The 19,293-nt window shown below is 33.9% G+C and overlaps 1 protein-coding gene across 1 annotated transcript in view; it reads right to left on the bottom strand.

Annotated features, from left to right (window-relative positions):
• Window positions 1–19,293, bottom strand: part of CEP192 (centrosomal protein 192) — a 176,725-nt gene that overhangs the window by 68,690 nt on the left and 88,742 nt on the right. Inside the window, exons 20-24 of the mRNA XM_044683214.1 lie at window positions 12,106–12,254; window positions 10,405–10,635; window positions 2,370–2,495; window positions 1,758–1,901; window positions 1,527–1,590 (exon numbers count right to left, since the gene is read on the bottom strand). Of these exons, the coding sequence (XP_044539149.1) occupies window positions 1,527–1,590; window positions 1,758–1,901; window positions 2,370–2,495; window positions 10,405–10,635; window positions 12,106–12,254 (714 nt within the window). The remainder of the gene's footprint in view (window positions 1–1,526; window positions 1,591–1,757; window positions 1,902–2,369; window positions 2,496–10,404; window positions 10,636–12,105; window positions 12,255–19,293) is intronic.

Here is a 19,293-nt window from a genome sequence, read left to right as displayed (position 1 = left end):
AAAAAAAAACCCATGTTACAAACATATAAAGGCAAATAAATTCCTTACAGGCTAATTTTAAAAGAAAAAACAAAAACAAAAAAAAAACAACAAAAAAAAACACTACGTATTATAATTTTAAAAACCAAACAGTTCCAGTCTTCAAGGAGCTATCATCACTGAGGTATATAATATTAAAGCTAAAGCAGATTAAAAAAAGCCAAAAAAAACTCAAAACTTGAACTTGAAATGAGGTTTGGAGAAAGTGATTCTAAGGGTCAAGAGAACTGAACTCTGTGATTGCCTATTGGTTAATTAATGTATAGATAATAAAATCTCAATGTGAAGAAAGAAGAAAATTAAGTCTAAATCAATACCACAAGTATTGTAGTGTCATAATACAATGAAAAAGTACCAAAATATCATGAAAAAAGAACTAGTCTTACAGTGAGAAGAGTTCATACCACCTCTGACTTTATACAAGCCATTTAATCTTTATAACTCAGTTTTACCTGAAAAATAGGAAATCGTGCCCTGTATCAGGGCAGATAGAATGATCAAATGAAATAATTATGGTGAAAATTTATTGTAAGGTACAATTACAACTAGTGAAAAGACTCAAATGAATTCTTGTTTAACCTTTACCATCTTACAATTGCTACTAAATAAATATAAATAAGGTATGGGCTAGATAATTCCAGATCCTCCAAATTAGAGGTCTAGTACTCTATCTTCTGTGCTACCTAGCTGCCCCTCAAATGAATTTAAAAAAAATCTTTGTAGCAATTTTAAATATGCAAATGAATAGCTATTTTGACATGAAAACAGTTCAACTTTGAAGACAAAAAAGTCATACAAATAAATGAATTAAATGTTTGGCATTAGTTGTTGTCTCATTCTTTGGGGATGCTTTAATGAATAAGAGAGAACATTAATTTTTCTATAATGTTGCAAAGATCCTAAATATGATTAAGTCAAATATTCATCAACAATAATACGTAGCAGCAGCAATAACAACAAACTACATAAAATGGAAGTGTTACTAGTGTCCTTTATAGTTAACAAAGCACAACTTCACAATAACTGTATGACATAGTCAGTCTAAATATTATTCCTATGTCCCAGATGAGAAAGCAGGCTTAAAGAGACTAAATAATTTTCCCAAGGAAAAAAAGTCCCGAGTGAAGAAGCAGAGATCTTCTAATTTCAATAACTTCTTTGAGCTTTTCTTCTTAAACAGTATAACAAATTAGCAGGTCTGGATAAAATTAATCTTAGTTAGGATTTAATTATCATAAATTCTAAATCACTCAAGCCTGAATTAATGATACTTTTCAAAATACTAATGAAAAAAGTGATCGTCCATAAACACATAAGGTTTTATTATTTCTTCTCTTCTCTCTATGCACAGTCCTAATGATGTTTATTTATTCAAAATGTTCGCTCCATCATATGTTAAAAAGCCTTAAAACATTTTAAACACCAACAGAGTTAGTAAAAAGTTTATCTATAAAGTACAATGATATCAATATTCTATTAAGAAATACCTGAAGAAGAGATCTGTTTTTTTGGAGCATGGAAAATAACCCATATCTTCAGAAATTCTGGATCCTGCAAATGAAAAGGTATTAAATATAGACAGTTATGATTATTTGAGGAAAATCAATTTTTAAAAAGTTTTTGGCAAAAGGAACATTCATTACAAATTCAATTAATGAAAGAATTCTTTGGAAACCTTGCCTTCTACTTAGGGAAAATATTAAAAACTCACAACTTACATGTCCATCACGACTGGCATACATCACATGGTTTATAACAGAAGGAACTGTGTGCTGAGCAATCATATCGCTTTGAAGAGCAGTTTCCAAAGAAAGACTAACTGGTTCCTTGGAAAATGTAAAGCAACGCCAAGCTATAGCATTCTGTTTGGAAAAAACAAAAATGAGTATCAATAATGCTAACAACTTTTTCTTTTAAATGGACCTATGATTTCATAGATGTAAGGAGCTCCACCTGGGAAGCCTCCTCTATCAATGAACCTGCTATGTAACCTATACTTTTAGTACACTGCCTGGGGACACTGAGAGATTCAGTGACTTGCCTGGGATCAAAACGCCAACAAGTGGCAGAGCTCAGACTCAAACGACTCAATTTTTCTTGATTCTGAAGTCAGCTCTCTATTATACCAATACTGTTGTCTATACTACATTAAAATTATCTGAAATTCCAGTATCTTAAGTATTGCTCAACCAAAATTTAATGGATTTTAAACTATTCTTTATATACTATTATTCATAAGAGAACTTTATCCCCATTTCATATCTAGCTATTTATCCAATTTCAAAACCAAGAAAGATTCTGAATTTGCTTGAGATATTTGGTATACTTACTGCATTGATGATAAGTCTAACTGGAACAACAGCATGAGTTTTGTTTATCAATTTTAATGGGAGAACTTTCCAACTTCCATAAGGTAGATCTCCAAAATCAAGGAAGTCTGTGTTGATTGGTTCCACCTATTTTTTTTAGTGAGGAAAGAAGAAGCTAATTTTTTTAAAAGTATGATACTGGCACATTTAATTGAGAATTATAATATTACAATGAACTTAGCCGGTATATGGGCCCATCTGATCACTACCAGATTACTCTCTGAAAAATTATGATATAATACCTCAGAATGAATTCTAGAGCAGAGTAACCCAACAGAAAGACAGGGTGAAGTGATTTTTCAGACCAAAATAACTTAGAAAGCAGCACAAGGGATCTAGCGCAGTAGGGTTGAAGAACAAAGATGTGTGCCAGGAGAGGTCCTACTGTGGCCACAGGCTCTGGGCACAAGTGAAGCAGCAGCAAAGGTGATATTAATGGGGTTTCAAACAATTATTCAGGAGATTTTCTGGCTCTGGGTGCAAGATTCTTGCTGTACTGCCCATATACAGATCCAGAAAGCAGTCTTGGGCATGATCTCAGAAAGAGGAGGACACTAGTTCAAACTAGTGCTTGCCAACACAGGAAATCAGGTGAGCCTAGTTACAGTTCCAAGGCAGAAAAGAGTGTTTGTGGTTACCCCTAGACCAGAGCACAGGCCTAGAGAATATTAAACACACCTCTCCTTTACGTTGTACCACCTTGAAAGGAATTAAAGTAGATAAATTCCCCAGAATCAGCTCTGAAGGCTGCTACACAAAAGAACCTGAAGGTTGGAATAGTGCTTCCTTCACTAAAGTTACAGAACCAACATTAACAGTTGTTTTTTGTTCTAACTTAAAAGAAAAGGGCTGGAAAAGATACTTAACATGGAAAATTATTTTGGTGTCAGAAAAGCCCAAAACACAAACTCAGAAGAAGGCAATAAAGTAAATACTGCAATATCCAAAGCCTCCATGAAAAATGTGAATTGCTCTCAAGCCTAAAAAGAATTAGTGAAGGGGGCAGCTGGATGTCTCAGTGGATTGAAAGTCAGGTCTAGAGATGGGAGGTCCTAGGTTCAAATCTGGCCTCAGATACTTCCTAGCTGTGTGACTCTGGGCAAGTCTCTTAACCCCCATTGCCTAGCCCATACCACTCTTCTGCCTTAGAACCAATACATGGTTTGATTCTAAGATGGGAGGTAAGGGGGTTTAAAAAAAAAAAAGAATTAGTGAAGGAGCTCAAAAGGGATTTTAACAATCAAGTAAGAGAGGTAGAAGAAAAATTGGGAAAAGTAATGAGAGTGATTAGAGGAAAATCATGAAAAAAGTCAACGACATGGTAAAGGAGAAACAAAAAAATACTGAAGAAATTAAGACCTTAAAAAACCAGAATAGGCCAATTAATAAGACACAAAAATCCAATAAAGAGAAGAATTCTTAAAAAGCAGAATTAGCCATGTGGAAAAAGAGGTACACAAAATTACTGAGGAAAAGAACTCTTTACAAAGCAGAATTAGACAAATGGAAAAGAAGGTACAAAAGCTCACTCAAGAAAATCAAGCCTTAAATATTAGAATTGGGGAAGTAGAAGCTAATGACTCCATCTGATATAAAAAAAAAAAAAAATCAAAGTCAAAAGAATGAAAAAATGTGAAACATCTCAGTGAAAAAACAACTGACCTGGAAAATAAATCCGAGAGAAAATCTAAGAATTATTAGACTACCTGAAAACCATGATTTAAAAAAAAAAGGGGGGGGGCCTTAGATATTATCTTTCAAGAAATTATCAAGATGAGGCAGCTGGGTAGCTCAATGGATTGAAAGCCATACCTAGAGACATGAGGTCCTAGGTTCAAATCTGGCCTCAGACACTTCCTAGTTGTGTGACCCTGGATAAGTCACTTAACCCTCACTGCTGAGTCCTTACCACTCTTCTGCCTTGGAACCAATGTACAGTATTGATTCTAAGGCTGAAGGTAAGGGTTAAGAAAAATCATCAAGGAAAACTGCCCTGATATTCTAGAATCACAGGGCAAAATAGAAATTGAAAGAATCCACCGATCATCTCCTGAAAGAGCTCTCAAAAGGATAACAGGAATAATACAGCCAATTCCAGAACTCCCAGGTTAAGGAGAAAATCCTGCAAATAATCAAAAAGAAATAATTCAAAGAGAAAGCCACAGTCAGGATAACACAAGATTTAGCAGTTTCTACATTAAAGGGCTGGAGGACCTAGAATGTGATATTCCAGAGGGCAAAAGCTAGGACTTCAACCAAGAATCCTTTAGTCAGCAAAACTGAGCATAATCCTTCAAGAGAAAAAAAAAGGGTATTCAAATGAAATAAAGGACTATCAAACATTCCTGATTAAAAGACCAGAACTGAAAGAAAAATTTCACTCTCAAATAAAGAACTAAAGAGAACCATAAAAAGGGAAATAAGAGAAATCAAAAAGACATTCACTAAGATTAAACTTTGGACATCCTACATGGGAGATGATTCTTGCAATGCCAAAGAACTTTTTCATTATTAGGGCAATTAGAAGAAGTATACATAGATGGACGGCAAGGATATGAGTTGAATGTGATAGGATGACATAAAGAAAGCAAAATTAAGACATGAGAAAGAGGAAGTATTGGGAGAAGAGAGAAGTGAAAAAAAAATGGGGTAGGGGTAAATAAGTTGCATGAAAGAACTTTTATAGTGAAGTGGAAAATAAGGGGAAATGGGAAGGGGAACACATGAACCTTACTCTCATCAGAATTGGCTCAATGAGGGAAGAATATACACAATCAAATGAATATAGAAATATATCTTACCCTATAGGAAAGTAAAGATGAAAAGAAAAAGGGAGGTTGAGTCTCATAGAAAAGAGGGTAAAATTGGAGGAAGTACAGGTCAGAAAACTAAACGAGGGGAAATAGTATGGAGAGAAAATACACAGCAATCAATAATAGTACAAAAAAATTTTACACACCTCTCTAGTAAAGACCACATAACTCAAATACATAGAGAAATGAGTCAAATATATAAGAATACAAGTCATTCCCCAATTGATAAATGGTCAAAGGATATCAACATGCAATTCTCAGATAAAGTAATTAAAGCTCTTCACAGTCATGCAAAAAATGATCTATATAACTATTAGAGAAATGCAAATTAAAACAATTCTGAGGTACCACCCCATATCTATCTGATTGGCTGTTATTGCAGGAAAGGAAAATGATAAAACTTGGAGGGGATGTAGGAAAATTGGGATACTAATGCATTTGGGGGGGAGTTGTGAACTGATTCAATCATTCTAAGAGAACAATTTTTGGACCTACGCTCAAAAGGCTATAGAAAACAGTATATATCTTTTGACTCAACAATATTACTATTTTTGGATTTGTATCACAAAAAGAGAAAAAAAAGGAGAAAGATCTATATGTACAAAAATAATTTAATTACAAAATGCAAATTAAATGGTTTTGATTATATTAAGCTAAAAAGCTTTTGTACAAACAAAAACAATGTAGTCAAAATCAGAAGGGAAACAACAAATTGGGAAAAAATCTTTATAACAAAAAACTCTGACAGGGGTCTAATTACTCAAATATACAGGGAGTTAAATCAATTGTATAAAAAAATCAAGCCATTCCCCAATTGAAAAATGGGCAAGAGACATGAATAGGCAATTTTCAGGTAAAGAAATCAAAAGTATCAATAAGCACATGAGAAAGTGTTCTAAATCTCTAATAATTAGAGAAATGCAAATCAAAACAACTCTGAGGTATCACCTCATACCTAGCAGATTGGCTAAAATGAAAGAAGGGGAAGAGTAATGAATGCTGGAGGGGATGTGGCAAAATCGGGACATTAATGCATTGCTGGTGGAGTTGTGAACTGATCCAACCATTCTGGCTGGCAATTTGGAACTATGCTCAAAGGGCTATAAAAGACTGCCTGCCCTTTGATCCAGCCATACCATTGTTGGGTTTGTACCCCAAAGAGATCATAGATAAACAGACCTGTATGAAAATATTTATAGCTGCGCTTTTTGTGGTGGCAAAAAACTGGAAAAGGAGGGTACGTCCTTCAATTGGGGAATGGCTGAACAAACTGTGGTATATGCTGGTGATGGAATACTATTGTGCTAAAAGGAATAATAAACTGGAGGAATTCCATGTGATCTGGAAAGACCTCCAGGAACTGATGCAGAGTGAAAGGAGCAGAGCCAGAAGAACACTGTACACAGAGACTGATATACTGTGGTAAAATTGAGTGTAATGGACTTCTGTACCAGCAGCAATGCAATGACACAGGACAGCTCTGAGGGATTTATGGTAAAAGAAAGCTGCCCACATTCAGAGGAAGATCTGCAGGAGAGGAAACATAGAAGATAAACAATTGCTTGAATGCATGGGCTGAGGCGGACATGATTGGGGATGTGGACTCAAAACGACCACACCAATGCAACTACCAACAATTTGGAAATAGGTCTTGATCAAGGACACATGAGTGGAAATGTGCGTTGGCCATGGGTGGGGGGAGAGCAGGGAGTGAAGGGGAAAGTAGGGGCATGAAGCATGTAAACAGGTTAAAAATGAATATTAATAAATGTTTAAATTTTAAAAAATAATAATTTAAGAAGCTCTTTTTGTGGGAGCAAAGAATTGGAAAGTGAGGGAATACCCATCAATTAGGGTATGGCTGAGTAAATTATAGTATATGATAGTGAAATACTATTGTGCCATAAGAAATGACTAGCAAGAGCTCAGAAATACCTGGAAGGATTTATATGAACAGAAGTAGAGTGAAATAAGTAGAGCCAGAAGAACATTGTACATAGTGACAGGAATGCTGTACAATTAACTGAATAATTTGGCTAGTATCAGTAATACAATAATCCAAAACTAGCCCAAAGTACTCATGATAAAAAATGCCATCCAGAGAAAAAGAGCTGATAAGAGTCTGAATTCAGACTAAAGCAAACATTTTTTACTTAAAGTCTCTTAGATTTTTAAAACTCTAGTTGACTTCCACAAAAGGATTAATAGAGAAAAAAGTTTTACATGATTATACATGTAAAATCTATATGAGATTCCTTATCATCTCAAGGGGAGAAGGGATTTAGGGAAAGGAAAGGGAAGGGAAGGGAGGGAGAGAATTTGAGAAACTATATTCATTGGAAACATGTAATTGGGGAGAATTAAAATAAGTTTTTTTTTAAAAGGGATATTTATTTAAAATTTTGACAATGTGGGGCAGCTAGGTAGCTCAGTGGATTGAGAACCAGGCCTAGAGATGGGAGGTTCTAGGTTCAAATCTGATCTCAGACACTTCCTCACTGTGTGACCCTCGGCAAGTCACTTGACCCCCATTGCCTACACTTACCACTCTTCTGTCTTGAGCCAATACACAGTATTGACTCCAAGATGGAAGGTAGGGGTTAAAAAAAAAAGTGATGACAATGAGGTATGGCCATAGCCCAAATCAAAAAAAGAAAAAATAAGTAGTGCATGTATATAAATACTAAAAATAGTGAAGAAATTACAAAAGACATGACTGCAGTGTTGCATTACGTTTCCCCTCTAAATCATTAAATATGATAGTGATTAAAAGTATTTTAAAATTCTAGATTCTCCAGAGAAGTATTTTAAAAGGCAAAGTTCTTTACCTTTAAATTTCTTTTCACTTCACCCATGCCACATACTGGAACTAAATAATTTTCTCAAAAATTTAACTTTTATCTTACTTTGTTAAAACTTTTCCAGTTCCAGTATTAAATCTAAAATCCTTAATCTAACATTGAAAGCCTTCCATAAATTGGTCTCAATTTATTCTAATCTAATCTTTAACTATTCTCCCCCATAACAAATCCTCAGCTCCAGCCTGAAATGGCCTACATCTATTAATACATTTTTTGAATTGCTGTCAACCAAACTGAATTCATTTCAGGCTATTTCCCTCAAAACAACTTGGTTATCTAGTCAAGACCTACCCATTCTTCAAGGTTCAACTTAAAATTTACTTATGTCATTAGGTTTGTGCCAATTATTCCAGCCCACACTAAATCCTTTCCTCCTTTGAGCTCCAATTGTACTTAACCACTCACTGAGCCTTGAATCATATACTGCCCTATATAGTTGTCCATTATAGGATACACTTTTCCCTTTAATTCAGTCTACATAGAATCAGAAGAGCTTATAATTAGATGTAATTTAATTCTTGCTATTCTCCATATTAGGAACAAATAGCAACAAAACAGGTTCTCGGTTGTTTATATACCCTTTTCTCAATAATCCCTGTGTTTATGCTAACTTTTCTTTTACAAAAATTAGGGAAGGAAGTCAAAGTGTTAAATCCCATGGAATATCATTTCTAAGTTTTGAAAACAAGTGAAGTACTTCCCAAAAAGTGGAATATGGAGAAAGATATGAATGGACAGGTGATCCATATATTACAATCTCCTGAAATGCAAGAAACCCAACTTCTAGTTTTCTTTACTACTTAATACTTTCCCATTTTCCTGGATTCTCTTTAATTTATACATCTTACACTGATTGGTTTACTTTTAGGAGGAAAAAGATTCCTAAAAAAAAAAAAACAGCAAAAATCTCATACATTCCAGATTTTTCACAAATAAGCCATTTTTTAAAATACAGTATTTTATATGACTATTTTCACTGCACACATATTTTTAAAAATATCTTACAGTAAAGCTGTTTTAAATTAATCAAAAGGTATTTATTTAGGGTGCACGTGCCAGGCACTGGGAAACAATATCAAAATTCAAACAGTCTCCATTCTCAAAGAATTTCTATTTTAGTTGGACAACACATATAGTGTGTGTGTGTGTGTGTGTGTGTGTGTGTGTGTGTGTGTGTCACACACACGATTTAAAAAGGATTGGGGGAAAAACATTGGAAGGTGAGTGGAATTAGGAAAATTCCTATCTCTACACTATAAGCTGCTCAAGGAATGAAAATATATATGATTTTGACTTTCCTCTAGCCTCTCCCTCCCACAGATTCCATGTGCCCAAGATGTTGTCATGTAATATATAACAGGTGCTTAGATCAATATTAAATGAAAGAAAGCAAAAATACCCTTACCATATACAGTAAAAGATCTTTAATCATTTTAGAGTTATATCAATTAAATGAATAGTTAAAAGGCAAAAAAAAAAAGTGATTAATAAGGTATGTTAGGATCTTGAAATATTACTCGGAACAAAATATGGAACTGCTGGTAATTTTCTCTTGGTACGTACATCTTACTAATTTCTCAAAAGTTTGAGGGAGATGTCATGCTGGAGGATAAAAAGATCAATGTATAAAAAGTGATCATTTTAGTCAATCTTTGCATATTGGAGTACTGCTGCATAAATTTTTGAAACAAAAATCAATTTCATATATCACCAAATTTTATTTCATCATTTGAACTTTTTATAAACTGTAGTATCAGATTTTTTTTGCTTTTCCAGTATTAATAATCCTTCTACCCCAAAGCTCTCTCCCATATTACTTAAATACACTTTAGTTCCCACCTTCTCCTGCTCAGTAACCTAACACACAAGTCACTTAGCAATTGTTAAAAAAAATAGAAAAGAAAGATACCTTTCTCTAAAAGGCTAGTATGCATGCACGCACGCACGCACGCACACGCGCACACACACACACACACACACACACACAATTACGTCAGATGGATTTTATAAATAATTCTAATCTTAAATTGCCTGGGTTAAAATGCCAATAATGGTATCAACTTTCTATAGTATTCTACTAAGTACTTTCCTCACAGTCACCCAGTTTTATAGATGCCAAATGATTACTATATGGTTTTTAGATGGAAAAAAATGAGATTGGAAATGAAGTGACTTGCCTGAAGTTTCTTAGCTATTAAGTAGCAGAGATGGAAATTGAATCTAAGAATTCTAATTAGAAACCCAATGTTCTTTCTGTTTTACTACTGATAGTAAATTGACTTATTTTAAATTGACAAAAGCATTTGTAAAATAGTAACTTACCTCCACAACAGGATTTTCAGCAAGAGCTGTTAAAACGACCTTACTTGCTAAAGCTTCTGCCTGTGCTATTGTGTCAGAATCTGATGAAACAGGCCAGGAAGAAACTCTTAACAAGCATCTAAAAATCCCAGGGTGGGTTGGCATGAAAAGAAATTTTATCTCTTCTGTAGCATGTGGTCCTATAACAGTTTTATTCTTAAAAACCAAACAATGGCATGTTGAAAAATCAACCTGTAAGGAGGAAAAAAAAGCCCCAATATTGTTAACTAAGCAATGTCTTAGACTGAATTTTAACAGTTATTAACTGATGAGACATAAGGAAAATTAAACATAGCATTCTTGCTTCAGTACCATTCTTTGAATGATGCCCAAATTAATTTGCAAATGGAAAAAGCATTATTTTACTCTTTACTAACTCCAAGCCCCTTTTCCCCAAACTTATCATATCTTGCTCTCTTCCTCAGTGCTATTAAACCTTGCCAAGACCCTAAAGAAACTAAAAGTATTTTGAACTAGAATAGTCTAAACTCCCATTTTGTAATAGGTGAGGGTAAACAGGCTAGAAGAAATATATGATGTAGTGAGGAAAGATATACATTGTATCCCCAACATGTGAAATCTCAATATATCTTCTCCAATAGAAAATGTCACAAATGACAGTTAAATGTCCTACAATACTGAATATTTCAGGAATATCATGAGTAAAATAGGGAGATCTAAAGGACCTAAACACTATTCGTAACATAGTTTCTATGAAAAAATGAATTTTAACTCACAAAATAACTTTTGCAAAGCAAATTGGTAACTGCTTATACAATCAAGAGCTAAATAGAATGGTTTTGAGAAATTAGCATTCTGTTCCATGTAAATATTCATATTAAAAGAAGGAAAGTGAGAAAGGAGACCTGGTAAGGTAAAAAGACAATAGATGGCATTATAACTAAAGACAGAGAAAGCACATAATTATTTAATGTTTATTTTGCTGCTTCTAGCTGAAGAATTTTTTAACCAGAAAAGAAGAATAAAAATGGCTAATGGGTAGTTAAAAACCAAGATGCACATTAATAGTAAAAAAAAAAGCCTCCAACAGCCTTTGATGCATTCAAGTCATCTGCCCCAGATGAATTAAATCCTTGAGAACTAAAAAACTGACAGACATGATTCTTTAAACAATTTGGTGATCTTTGAAAGACTGTGTACAACTGGAGAAGAAACAAAAGATTATATTAGTAGAAATGCCTTGGAACCAATGGCTACTATCAATTCAAAGACAGAAGACAAGGGTTTAAAAAAAAAAAAAAAAGAGACAGACAACAGGAAGATGTTCTTCCTAACCCCAAACCTAAGAAAACTAAATAAACTAACACCTTACTTCATGGTACTGACAGCAAATATTTTTTCACTAGGGCAACATGTCAATGTGTTCCTTCAAATATGGGTAACTAAAAATAAATGGAAAACAAAGCCTATTACTCTCATTAAGAGTTATTAGTAAAAGCATATACTTGAATGATTGAAAACTGTAATTAGTATGGTAAGAATTAAAATCAAGATTTTACTGTCTGGTATAAGACTTTCCTATTTCAAAAGGACAACCTAACATAGTTTAAGATACATAAGTAGCTGAATTGAGAAGGAAAAAAGTAAAGATTGGTTCCTAATAATTTTTAAGTGACCCTGATGATAGGCAGAAAAACTTACCTTTTCACCATTGACAGTAATGCTAAGTGTTCCAATGATAACCTGTAACCAACGATCAGTTGGATTAAAAATACTAAGAGTGGTTTGAGAGGCAATGCCCACACAACATGCATGAGGAAACTTTAACTCTTCAGGCACTCTGACCTTTCCTGAATAATGATAAAACACAGTAACAAGAATTACATGGCTAATTTTTTCCTCCATTTGTTTCAGTTATTTTCTTCAATTCACAATTAGCTACAAGGAAAAAAGGTCTGATTAGTTAAATTATCATTCAAAATCAACAAAGAACAGTATCTCCTGGCTCTTTAGAAGCTCTTAATGCTGTTTAAAAAAAAAAGGCAAAACAAAATATTCTTTAATTCAACATTATTAAAAGTATTTTTCTTTCTTTGTATATGAACTTAGAAAAATGCTTTATAATACTTAAAAATTATAAATTTTAATTAACAGTATTGTTTCATGATTCATACTTTTTCTTTTCTATAACACAAAATATAAATAATTTACTAACTTGAAATTATAGGGAAGTTATATAGCAATAACCTATAAAGAATTTTAAGCTTAGTTTTACCAAGAAAAGTGTCTTTAGTTGCCTTTACTGGTTGCATTTGTACATGTTTGAAGTGAGTGGGGAAATGGAAGAGTAGAAAGAGTGTACTTTTTTTAAAAAGAACAAAAAAGAGGGTGGGGGTGGGGTGGCACGATAAAGATATATACACAATGATCATGTGCCTATTTGTGCAGTTAAGTGGTAGAGTGCAAGGCCTAGAGTCAGGAAGACTTAAAATCTGGCCTCAGACACTTAAAAGGGATGAGTGACCCTTGGGCAAATCACTTAACCTGTTTGCCTCAGTTTCCTCAACTATAAAATGGGGATAATAATAGCACCTATGCTGCCAAGTCTGGCATGGAGATCGACTATAAGGTATCAGTAAAATGGTTAGCGCAGTGCTGGACTTTAGTAGGCACTATATAAATGTTTATTCCATACTTGCCTCTCCCAAGAAAAAGTAAATCTTAATATAGAAAAGGTAGGAGCACATGGCTTGGTTTAGTTATGTGCTCTCTGGACATCAGGAAAAAAACAGAAATGAAAGGAATAAGAACAAAATAGGAATAACCAGGGTTCCCTATGGTCGCCGGATATGAAAAAGAATATTTATAATATTTTTCCCCTTATACTTTAAAGCAGTAAATGCAAACCACCTCCTAAGAATAGTCAATTTTAGCAGAAAATAAACTTTGTCAGACACACAGTACTATATTAAAACGTTTCTTAATAAACAAAACAAAGTATTAAAAAGGAAGAGGAAAGCAGGAGGTTAATAACATTAAAAAAGAAGCAACTTCATAAATAGTTCAATTTAATTACATAAGCATTTTGCAAAGAAATGTTCTAAAATTCAATTTAGCAAACATTTATTAACCACTATTTGGAGAATATTATCAAGTGATGAGGAAGAATGAAGTTTCAATAAGATCAAAGCCATCTATATAGCATTCATAGCTTTGTCAGGTAGACAACATAAAAAAATAATAAAATTACATAAAAATGCATGGTAGAAATAATTAAGCTTTACCCACCCCCCACTGATAATAGATAAAGGCATAATAGATGGCATGCAAATTAACCCTGTAGCTGGGATTGCGCAAAACTCAACCGATAACTTATATGAAAGCATTAGAATTCAAAAAAAATTTAGCAATATAAGACACTGGACCAAATCTTAAAGTATGTATTTTAATACGGATAAGGGGAGTCATCTTTTTTTAAAAAATCAACTTCACAAGTAGAAAATGCAACTATTTTTTAGTTCTGAAAAAGATCTAAGAGACTATAGTAACACTGCAAGCTCAGAGAGTCAATAGTGTATAATATGGCAACCAAGAATATTAATGTAAACAGTCTACATTTAGAGAGGTAGTGTGGAAGGGCTTGGACAGAGATATCAGTGTTTTACTTTGCTCTGATCAAACCAAACCTTAAATATTGTGTTCACTGCTAAATGTTACATGTTATAAAGGATATGATAAAGTAAAAAGTTTTCTGAGGAGGGTATGAAGATTAGGTAAACTGATTGGGGATATTTAGATCAAATAAGAATATTTCTACAAGTATTTCAAAGATTAGCATGCAGAAAAAAAAATCTAGAAGTGCTCAATTTGACTCTAGAAAACAGAACTAAGAACAATAAAGGTAGAAATCCTGAAGAGAAAATTTAAGTTTGATGTAAAGGAAAATTGCCTAACAATTATAGCTATCTTAAAAGTGAATCACCTAAGTTCCTGTTCAATGATGGTCTTTGAGCAAAGATTGGATTATGACCAGTTGTAGAATAAGTTGGGTAAAGAATTCTTGTTCGGCTATGGTGTAGCTCAGACAACCTCTTAGATTTCTTCCAACAAGGATTCGTATCCTATGACACAAATAGAGGTATGTGAGGTAGGAAAAATAAGGGGAAGCTATATATGCAAAATTGCAGTGGATCTAGAATTTAAAATAATTACATGATATGGTGATCTACAAAAATAAGCTATAAGAACTGGCACCAGAAGCAAAAGAATAAGAATCTCAATTGAAGTATGGAGGTTAAGGGAAATTTTTCCAGAGACATGGAGAAAGTGTGGTATACTTCAGAGACCATCAAATAACAAGTACCAGTCATATGTCCTCAAATGCCACTCTAAGACAGAAAAATGTTTCTCTAACTCTTCAGGTTACAAGGGAGAATCAAGTGGTTAATAATATGCTAAATGCTTCAAGACAGGGAAAGGAAAAAGAGTTTAAAGAGATAACTGTGAAATCTAACCTATATTAAGTAGCTTGAGGAAAGAACATGTAATTAGAATGGAAGGAGCATGGAAACTTCAGAGCTATATATACTATAACTGAGATACATCCTAAAGAGTAGATAGAATCAAAAAAACACCTCATTTTTCAAGAAGTGGTGACAACAATTATGACAAACAATAATTTATATAGCACATTAAGGTTGGCAAAGTACTTCTCTTTAAAATGACTGAAACCACGAGGAAGCGAGCCATTCATAATTAGAGAAATGGGGAAAATTATGTCTAGTGTCTGGGAATACTGTGTTGAGGGAAGCACCATATGTCAACCAGACATGAACTGCCCAGGACTGGAAAAAAGAATCTCCCCCTAATCAATCAGGCCAACAATACAGCTGAGGATTCGGTGTTCTATAGATAATTGTTAGGGATTGTAGATTTTTGAGGTTATAGATCAAATGACTTTAAAAAGGTGCCAGTAAAATGCGCTTGGTTAAGGATTTGCAAGTATGTTGAGATGGACACTGCTTAGTGAAGATACAAGAAGGAGAAAATTTCCCATTAGAATCCAAACAGCCAAAGACTTTTTGTTAGACTACAACAACAGAAACAGAATTTGGAGTGGGAAAGGATATCACTGGCTTGCTGGAGCAATCCATGGCCGACAAAGAATGTCCTTTACAGTGCATATAATTATCATTGAACTTTACTTTAAGACTTCCCAGTAAATGCGTATACTGTATTCAGTTTGGAGAGCCAGTTTAAAATGAACATTAATAAGCTGTAGGTTTCCAGAAGAGCAATCAGAATGGTAAAAGGCCTTTGGTCTACAACGGCTGAGGAAAGGTTGAAGGAACTGGGGAAGTTTAATAAAAAGAGAATGCTCAGGGAGAAAACAAGAGTGTTGTGGAACACAACTGGGTTCCACAATAGAACTGAGGAATAACAATGTGGAAGAAAGATTAAACAAAAAATTCTTAACCTTTTTTTTGGTATGATCAATTCCTTTGACAATTTAGTGAAACCTATGCATTCCTCTTCTCAGACTATAAAAAAAAAAAGCATAACCCAAAATATATAGGATTACAAAAGAAACCATTTATATTGAAATACATTCATCAAAAATATTTTAAACAATAAGTTAGTTCATGGACCTCAGGTAAAGAACCACTGTTTTAATGCTCTGTTTGGCCTCAGAAAGCATGAACCATGGATAATGTATAGAAGGTTCAAAGAGGGATTGGGGTAGCTAGGTAGCAGTCAATACAGCACTAAGCCTGGAGTTGGGAGAACCTGAGTTCAAATCTGACCTCAGACTCTTCCTAGCTGTGATGGTAGGTAAGTTACTTAACCCCCACTGCCTAGCCCTCACTGTTCTTCTGTCTTAGAAATGATACAGAAGGTAAAGGTTTTTTTAAGAAAAAGATTCAAAGAGGCAAATTTGGTGTTGGGAAAAATTTGTCATCAAGAGGAAGACTGAGTTGCTTTGACCAATTTTGTCCAAGGAATATTATTCTGGCAACTATATATAGCCAGATGATAAATTTTAAGAAGAATAACTAGCATCAGGGAACCAATTAAGAGTTTATTTAAATAATTCAGGCAAATACTGCTTGAACTAAGATACTGGTTCTATCAGTAGAAAGATATTTGGAATGGGGCAGTAGGTGGCTCAGTGGATAGAGATCCAGGCCTGGAGAGGGAGGTCCTGGGTTCAAATCTGACCTCAGACACTTCCTAGCTATATGATCCTAGGCAAGACACTAACTCCAAATGCCTATCCCTAACTGCTTTTCTGCCGTGAAACCAATACATAGTACTGACTCTAAGATGGAAGTTAAGGATTAAAAAAAAAAAAGATGCCAGAAGAAAGGAATGAAGGCAGAATTAAAAACAAAATCACTTAACATAAGAGTATGGTGCCAACTACTAGGTCAAGAGAAAAAATGTATTAGTTCTGAAAAAAAGAAAATTACAAGTCTACTTAAGATTTATGACAAAGTAGTAATGAAAGACCTCAATTATTCAGCCTTCTGTTGGGATCTACCTTGCTAATTATTCCCATTTATAATTGAGGAAACTGAGGTTAAGAACAGAAAGTTAAGTCAACTGCCACAAGTCATGCAGCTAATAAGTCACTAAGACCAGGTTTGAACTCAGATATTCCTGACTCCAGGCCCAGCACTCTATTCACACTGCCATCTAGCTGTTTCAGAAAATGATCAATTTGATAAAAACTTTAAGGTTACCTAAAGCTCACAATGGAAGGAAAAGTTGACTAATACTCAAAATCAAAGTATAAACTGAAATCAGATTTCAGCAAACTATGGGCAAAGGGCCAAAAATGGCCTGGAAAATAGATGGTTTTTACATTTTTAAACACCATAAAACATTTTAAAATATAAAAAAATCATCACTGGCAAAAGCATTGGACAAAATGAAGGCAGCTAGCAGGACAACTCACTGACCCCTGATCTACAGCAGAGGTATCAAACTGGTGGCCTTTGACTGCCATCTGAACAAGATTAAATGTAACTGGGAAATGTTTAACAAAATAATAAAAGCAATATAATATTAATTTGTGGTTTTCAAAGTTGATATGTGGCTAACATGTATATAAATGAATATAAAATAACATATAACATAAATGAATTCCATTTCTATCTGCATTTACATCTGATCCAATTTACATAAAGAAAAAAGAAAAAATGTATATAGAACAAATAGTATCTAATAATGATATCCAAAATGTTTAATGTACTTACCATTTGTAAAGAGTTTAAGTTAATAGGAAGTGAGTCAGGCATAATAGTTCTGGTAGCTTCAGAGATTTATAAACCAATGCACAAAGCAGGTGCAACAAAAAATTTAAATATTAACTATTCAAATTAACAGTAGCAAATAGAACCACTAAATACATGTGAATTGCTCTTAAGATGGGTAAGCTGAAAGCAACTCACAATGAAAATCCTCTCCACAGCCAAAGAAGGTATTGTTGGAATCTGACTACATTCCATTTTTCATTTTAACTCCCCTTCATGAGTTTTTTATTGTATGTGTGATATATCTTCTTTCATAAGACAATATGGAAATATGTATCACATGACAACACTGGTAAAACCTGTATCAGTCTATCAACTTGGAAGATGAAGAATATGAATCACAAAATGTCAGATAATTGTCAAAAATTGCTTTTACATATAATTGAAAAAAAATTTTAAGTTAAAAAAAAAAGATTGAGATAAAACTTGATGAGATTCAAAGGATACTGTTTAGTTGTATGTGTTTTTAATCAATCACCAAGCATTTATAAAGTGCTTACTATATTCCAAGCATTGTAATTGCCACTTGGAACACAGATATGATAAACAATCCTTACTCACAAGGACCTTCTGTTCCAATTGGGGAAACAAGGACATAAAATCAACTGCAGAAGTACAATAGTTAATGTGTAACAAATATGGTTATTTTATTTGAATGAAAACTCAATGGTAATCCAAAAATATTCTGCTTGGTTACAATATGAGAAACAAAGTCCTGCTGTATTCTCCCCTAATCAGATGACATCCAACATGGTGTATATCAGTTCTGGACAGATAGCCTTTTAAAAAAACTGGCAATACAGCAGATTATATCCAGAGAATGGTAAGAGGGATGTAAAGGGGCCTGAAAAGTTCTCATAAAAGATTGAAAGAAGGAACTGAGAAGACAGAGAGGATTTGGAATAAAATTGGGCAAAAAAAAATAGCTGGGGGGCAGCTGGGTAGCTCAGTGGATTGAGAGCCAGGCCTAGAGACAGGAGGTCCTAGGTTCAAATCTGGCCTCAGACACTTCCCAGCTGTGTGACCCTGGGCAAGTCACTTGACCCCCATTGCCTACCCTTACCACTCTTCCACCTATAAGTCAATACACAGAAGTTAAGGGTTTAAAATTAAAAAAAAAAAAAAAAAAAAAAAGGAGTCAAAACCAAAAGCAGCAGACCTGGGTTACCAGAAGCTCTCCTTGAGTGCAAATGAGCCAGAAGAAGCAAAGGAAATATCTGCTAACCCTAAATTCATGCTGATTTCTAACCCTAACCCTAAATATCTATTTGTGAAGAGATTTCTGCAGCACGAGACTAGATGACTTCTAAAATAGCAGATCATAGGATTCATAATGAAGATGACAGAATATAAGGTTGAGAGAGAGCAGTCTCCTTTGCATGCATCTCAAAAATCCAACATATTCAGCAAAAACTTGTTTTTAAGAAGATCAAAATAAGAAAAGTGTAAATTTAAAAATACCGCACAGTAACGCTAACAAATAATAAAAACAACAGACAAAAAAACGACCTATTTCCAATGCTAAAGAGTTTGCACAAACATACATCACATTTAAAGGAATTAAACAAAAGTT

Source organism: Gracilinanus agilis, chromosome 1 (assembly GCF_016433145.1).
Source record: "Gracilinanus agilis isolate LMUSP501 chromosome 1, AgileGrace, whole genome shotgun sequence".
NCBI classification, from domain to species: domain Eukaryota; kingdom Metazoa; phylum Chordata; class Mammalia; order Didelphimorphia; family Didelphidae; genus Gracilinanus; species Gracilinanus agilis.
Note: the sequence above shows the minus strand (reverse complement) of the source record. Positions and strands in the feature narration are given on the sequence as shown.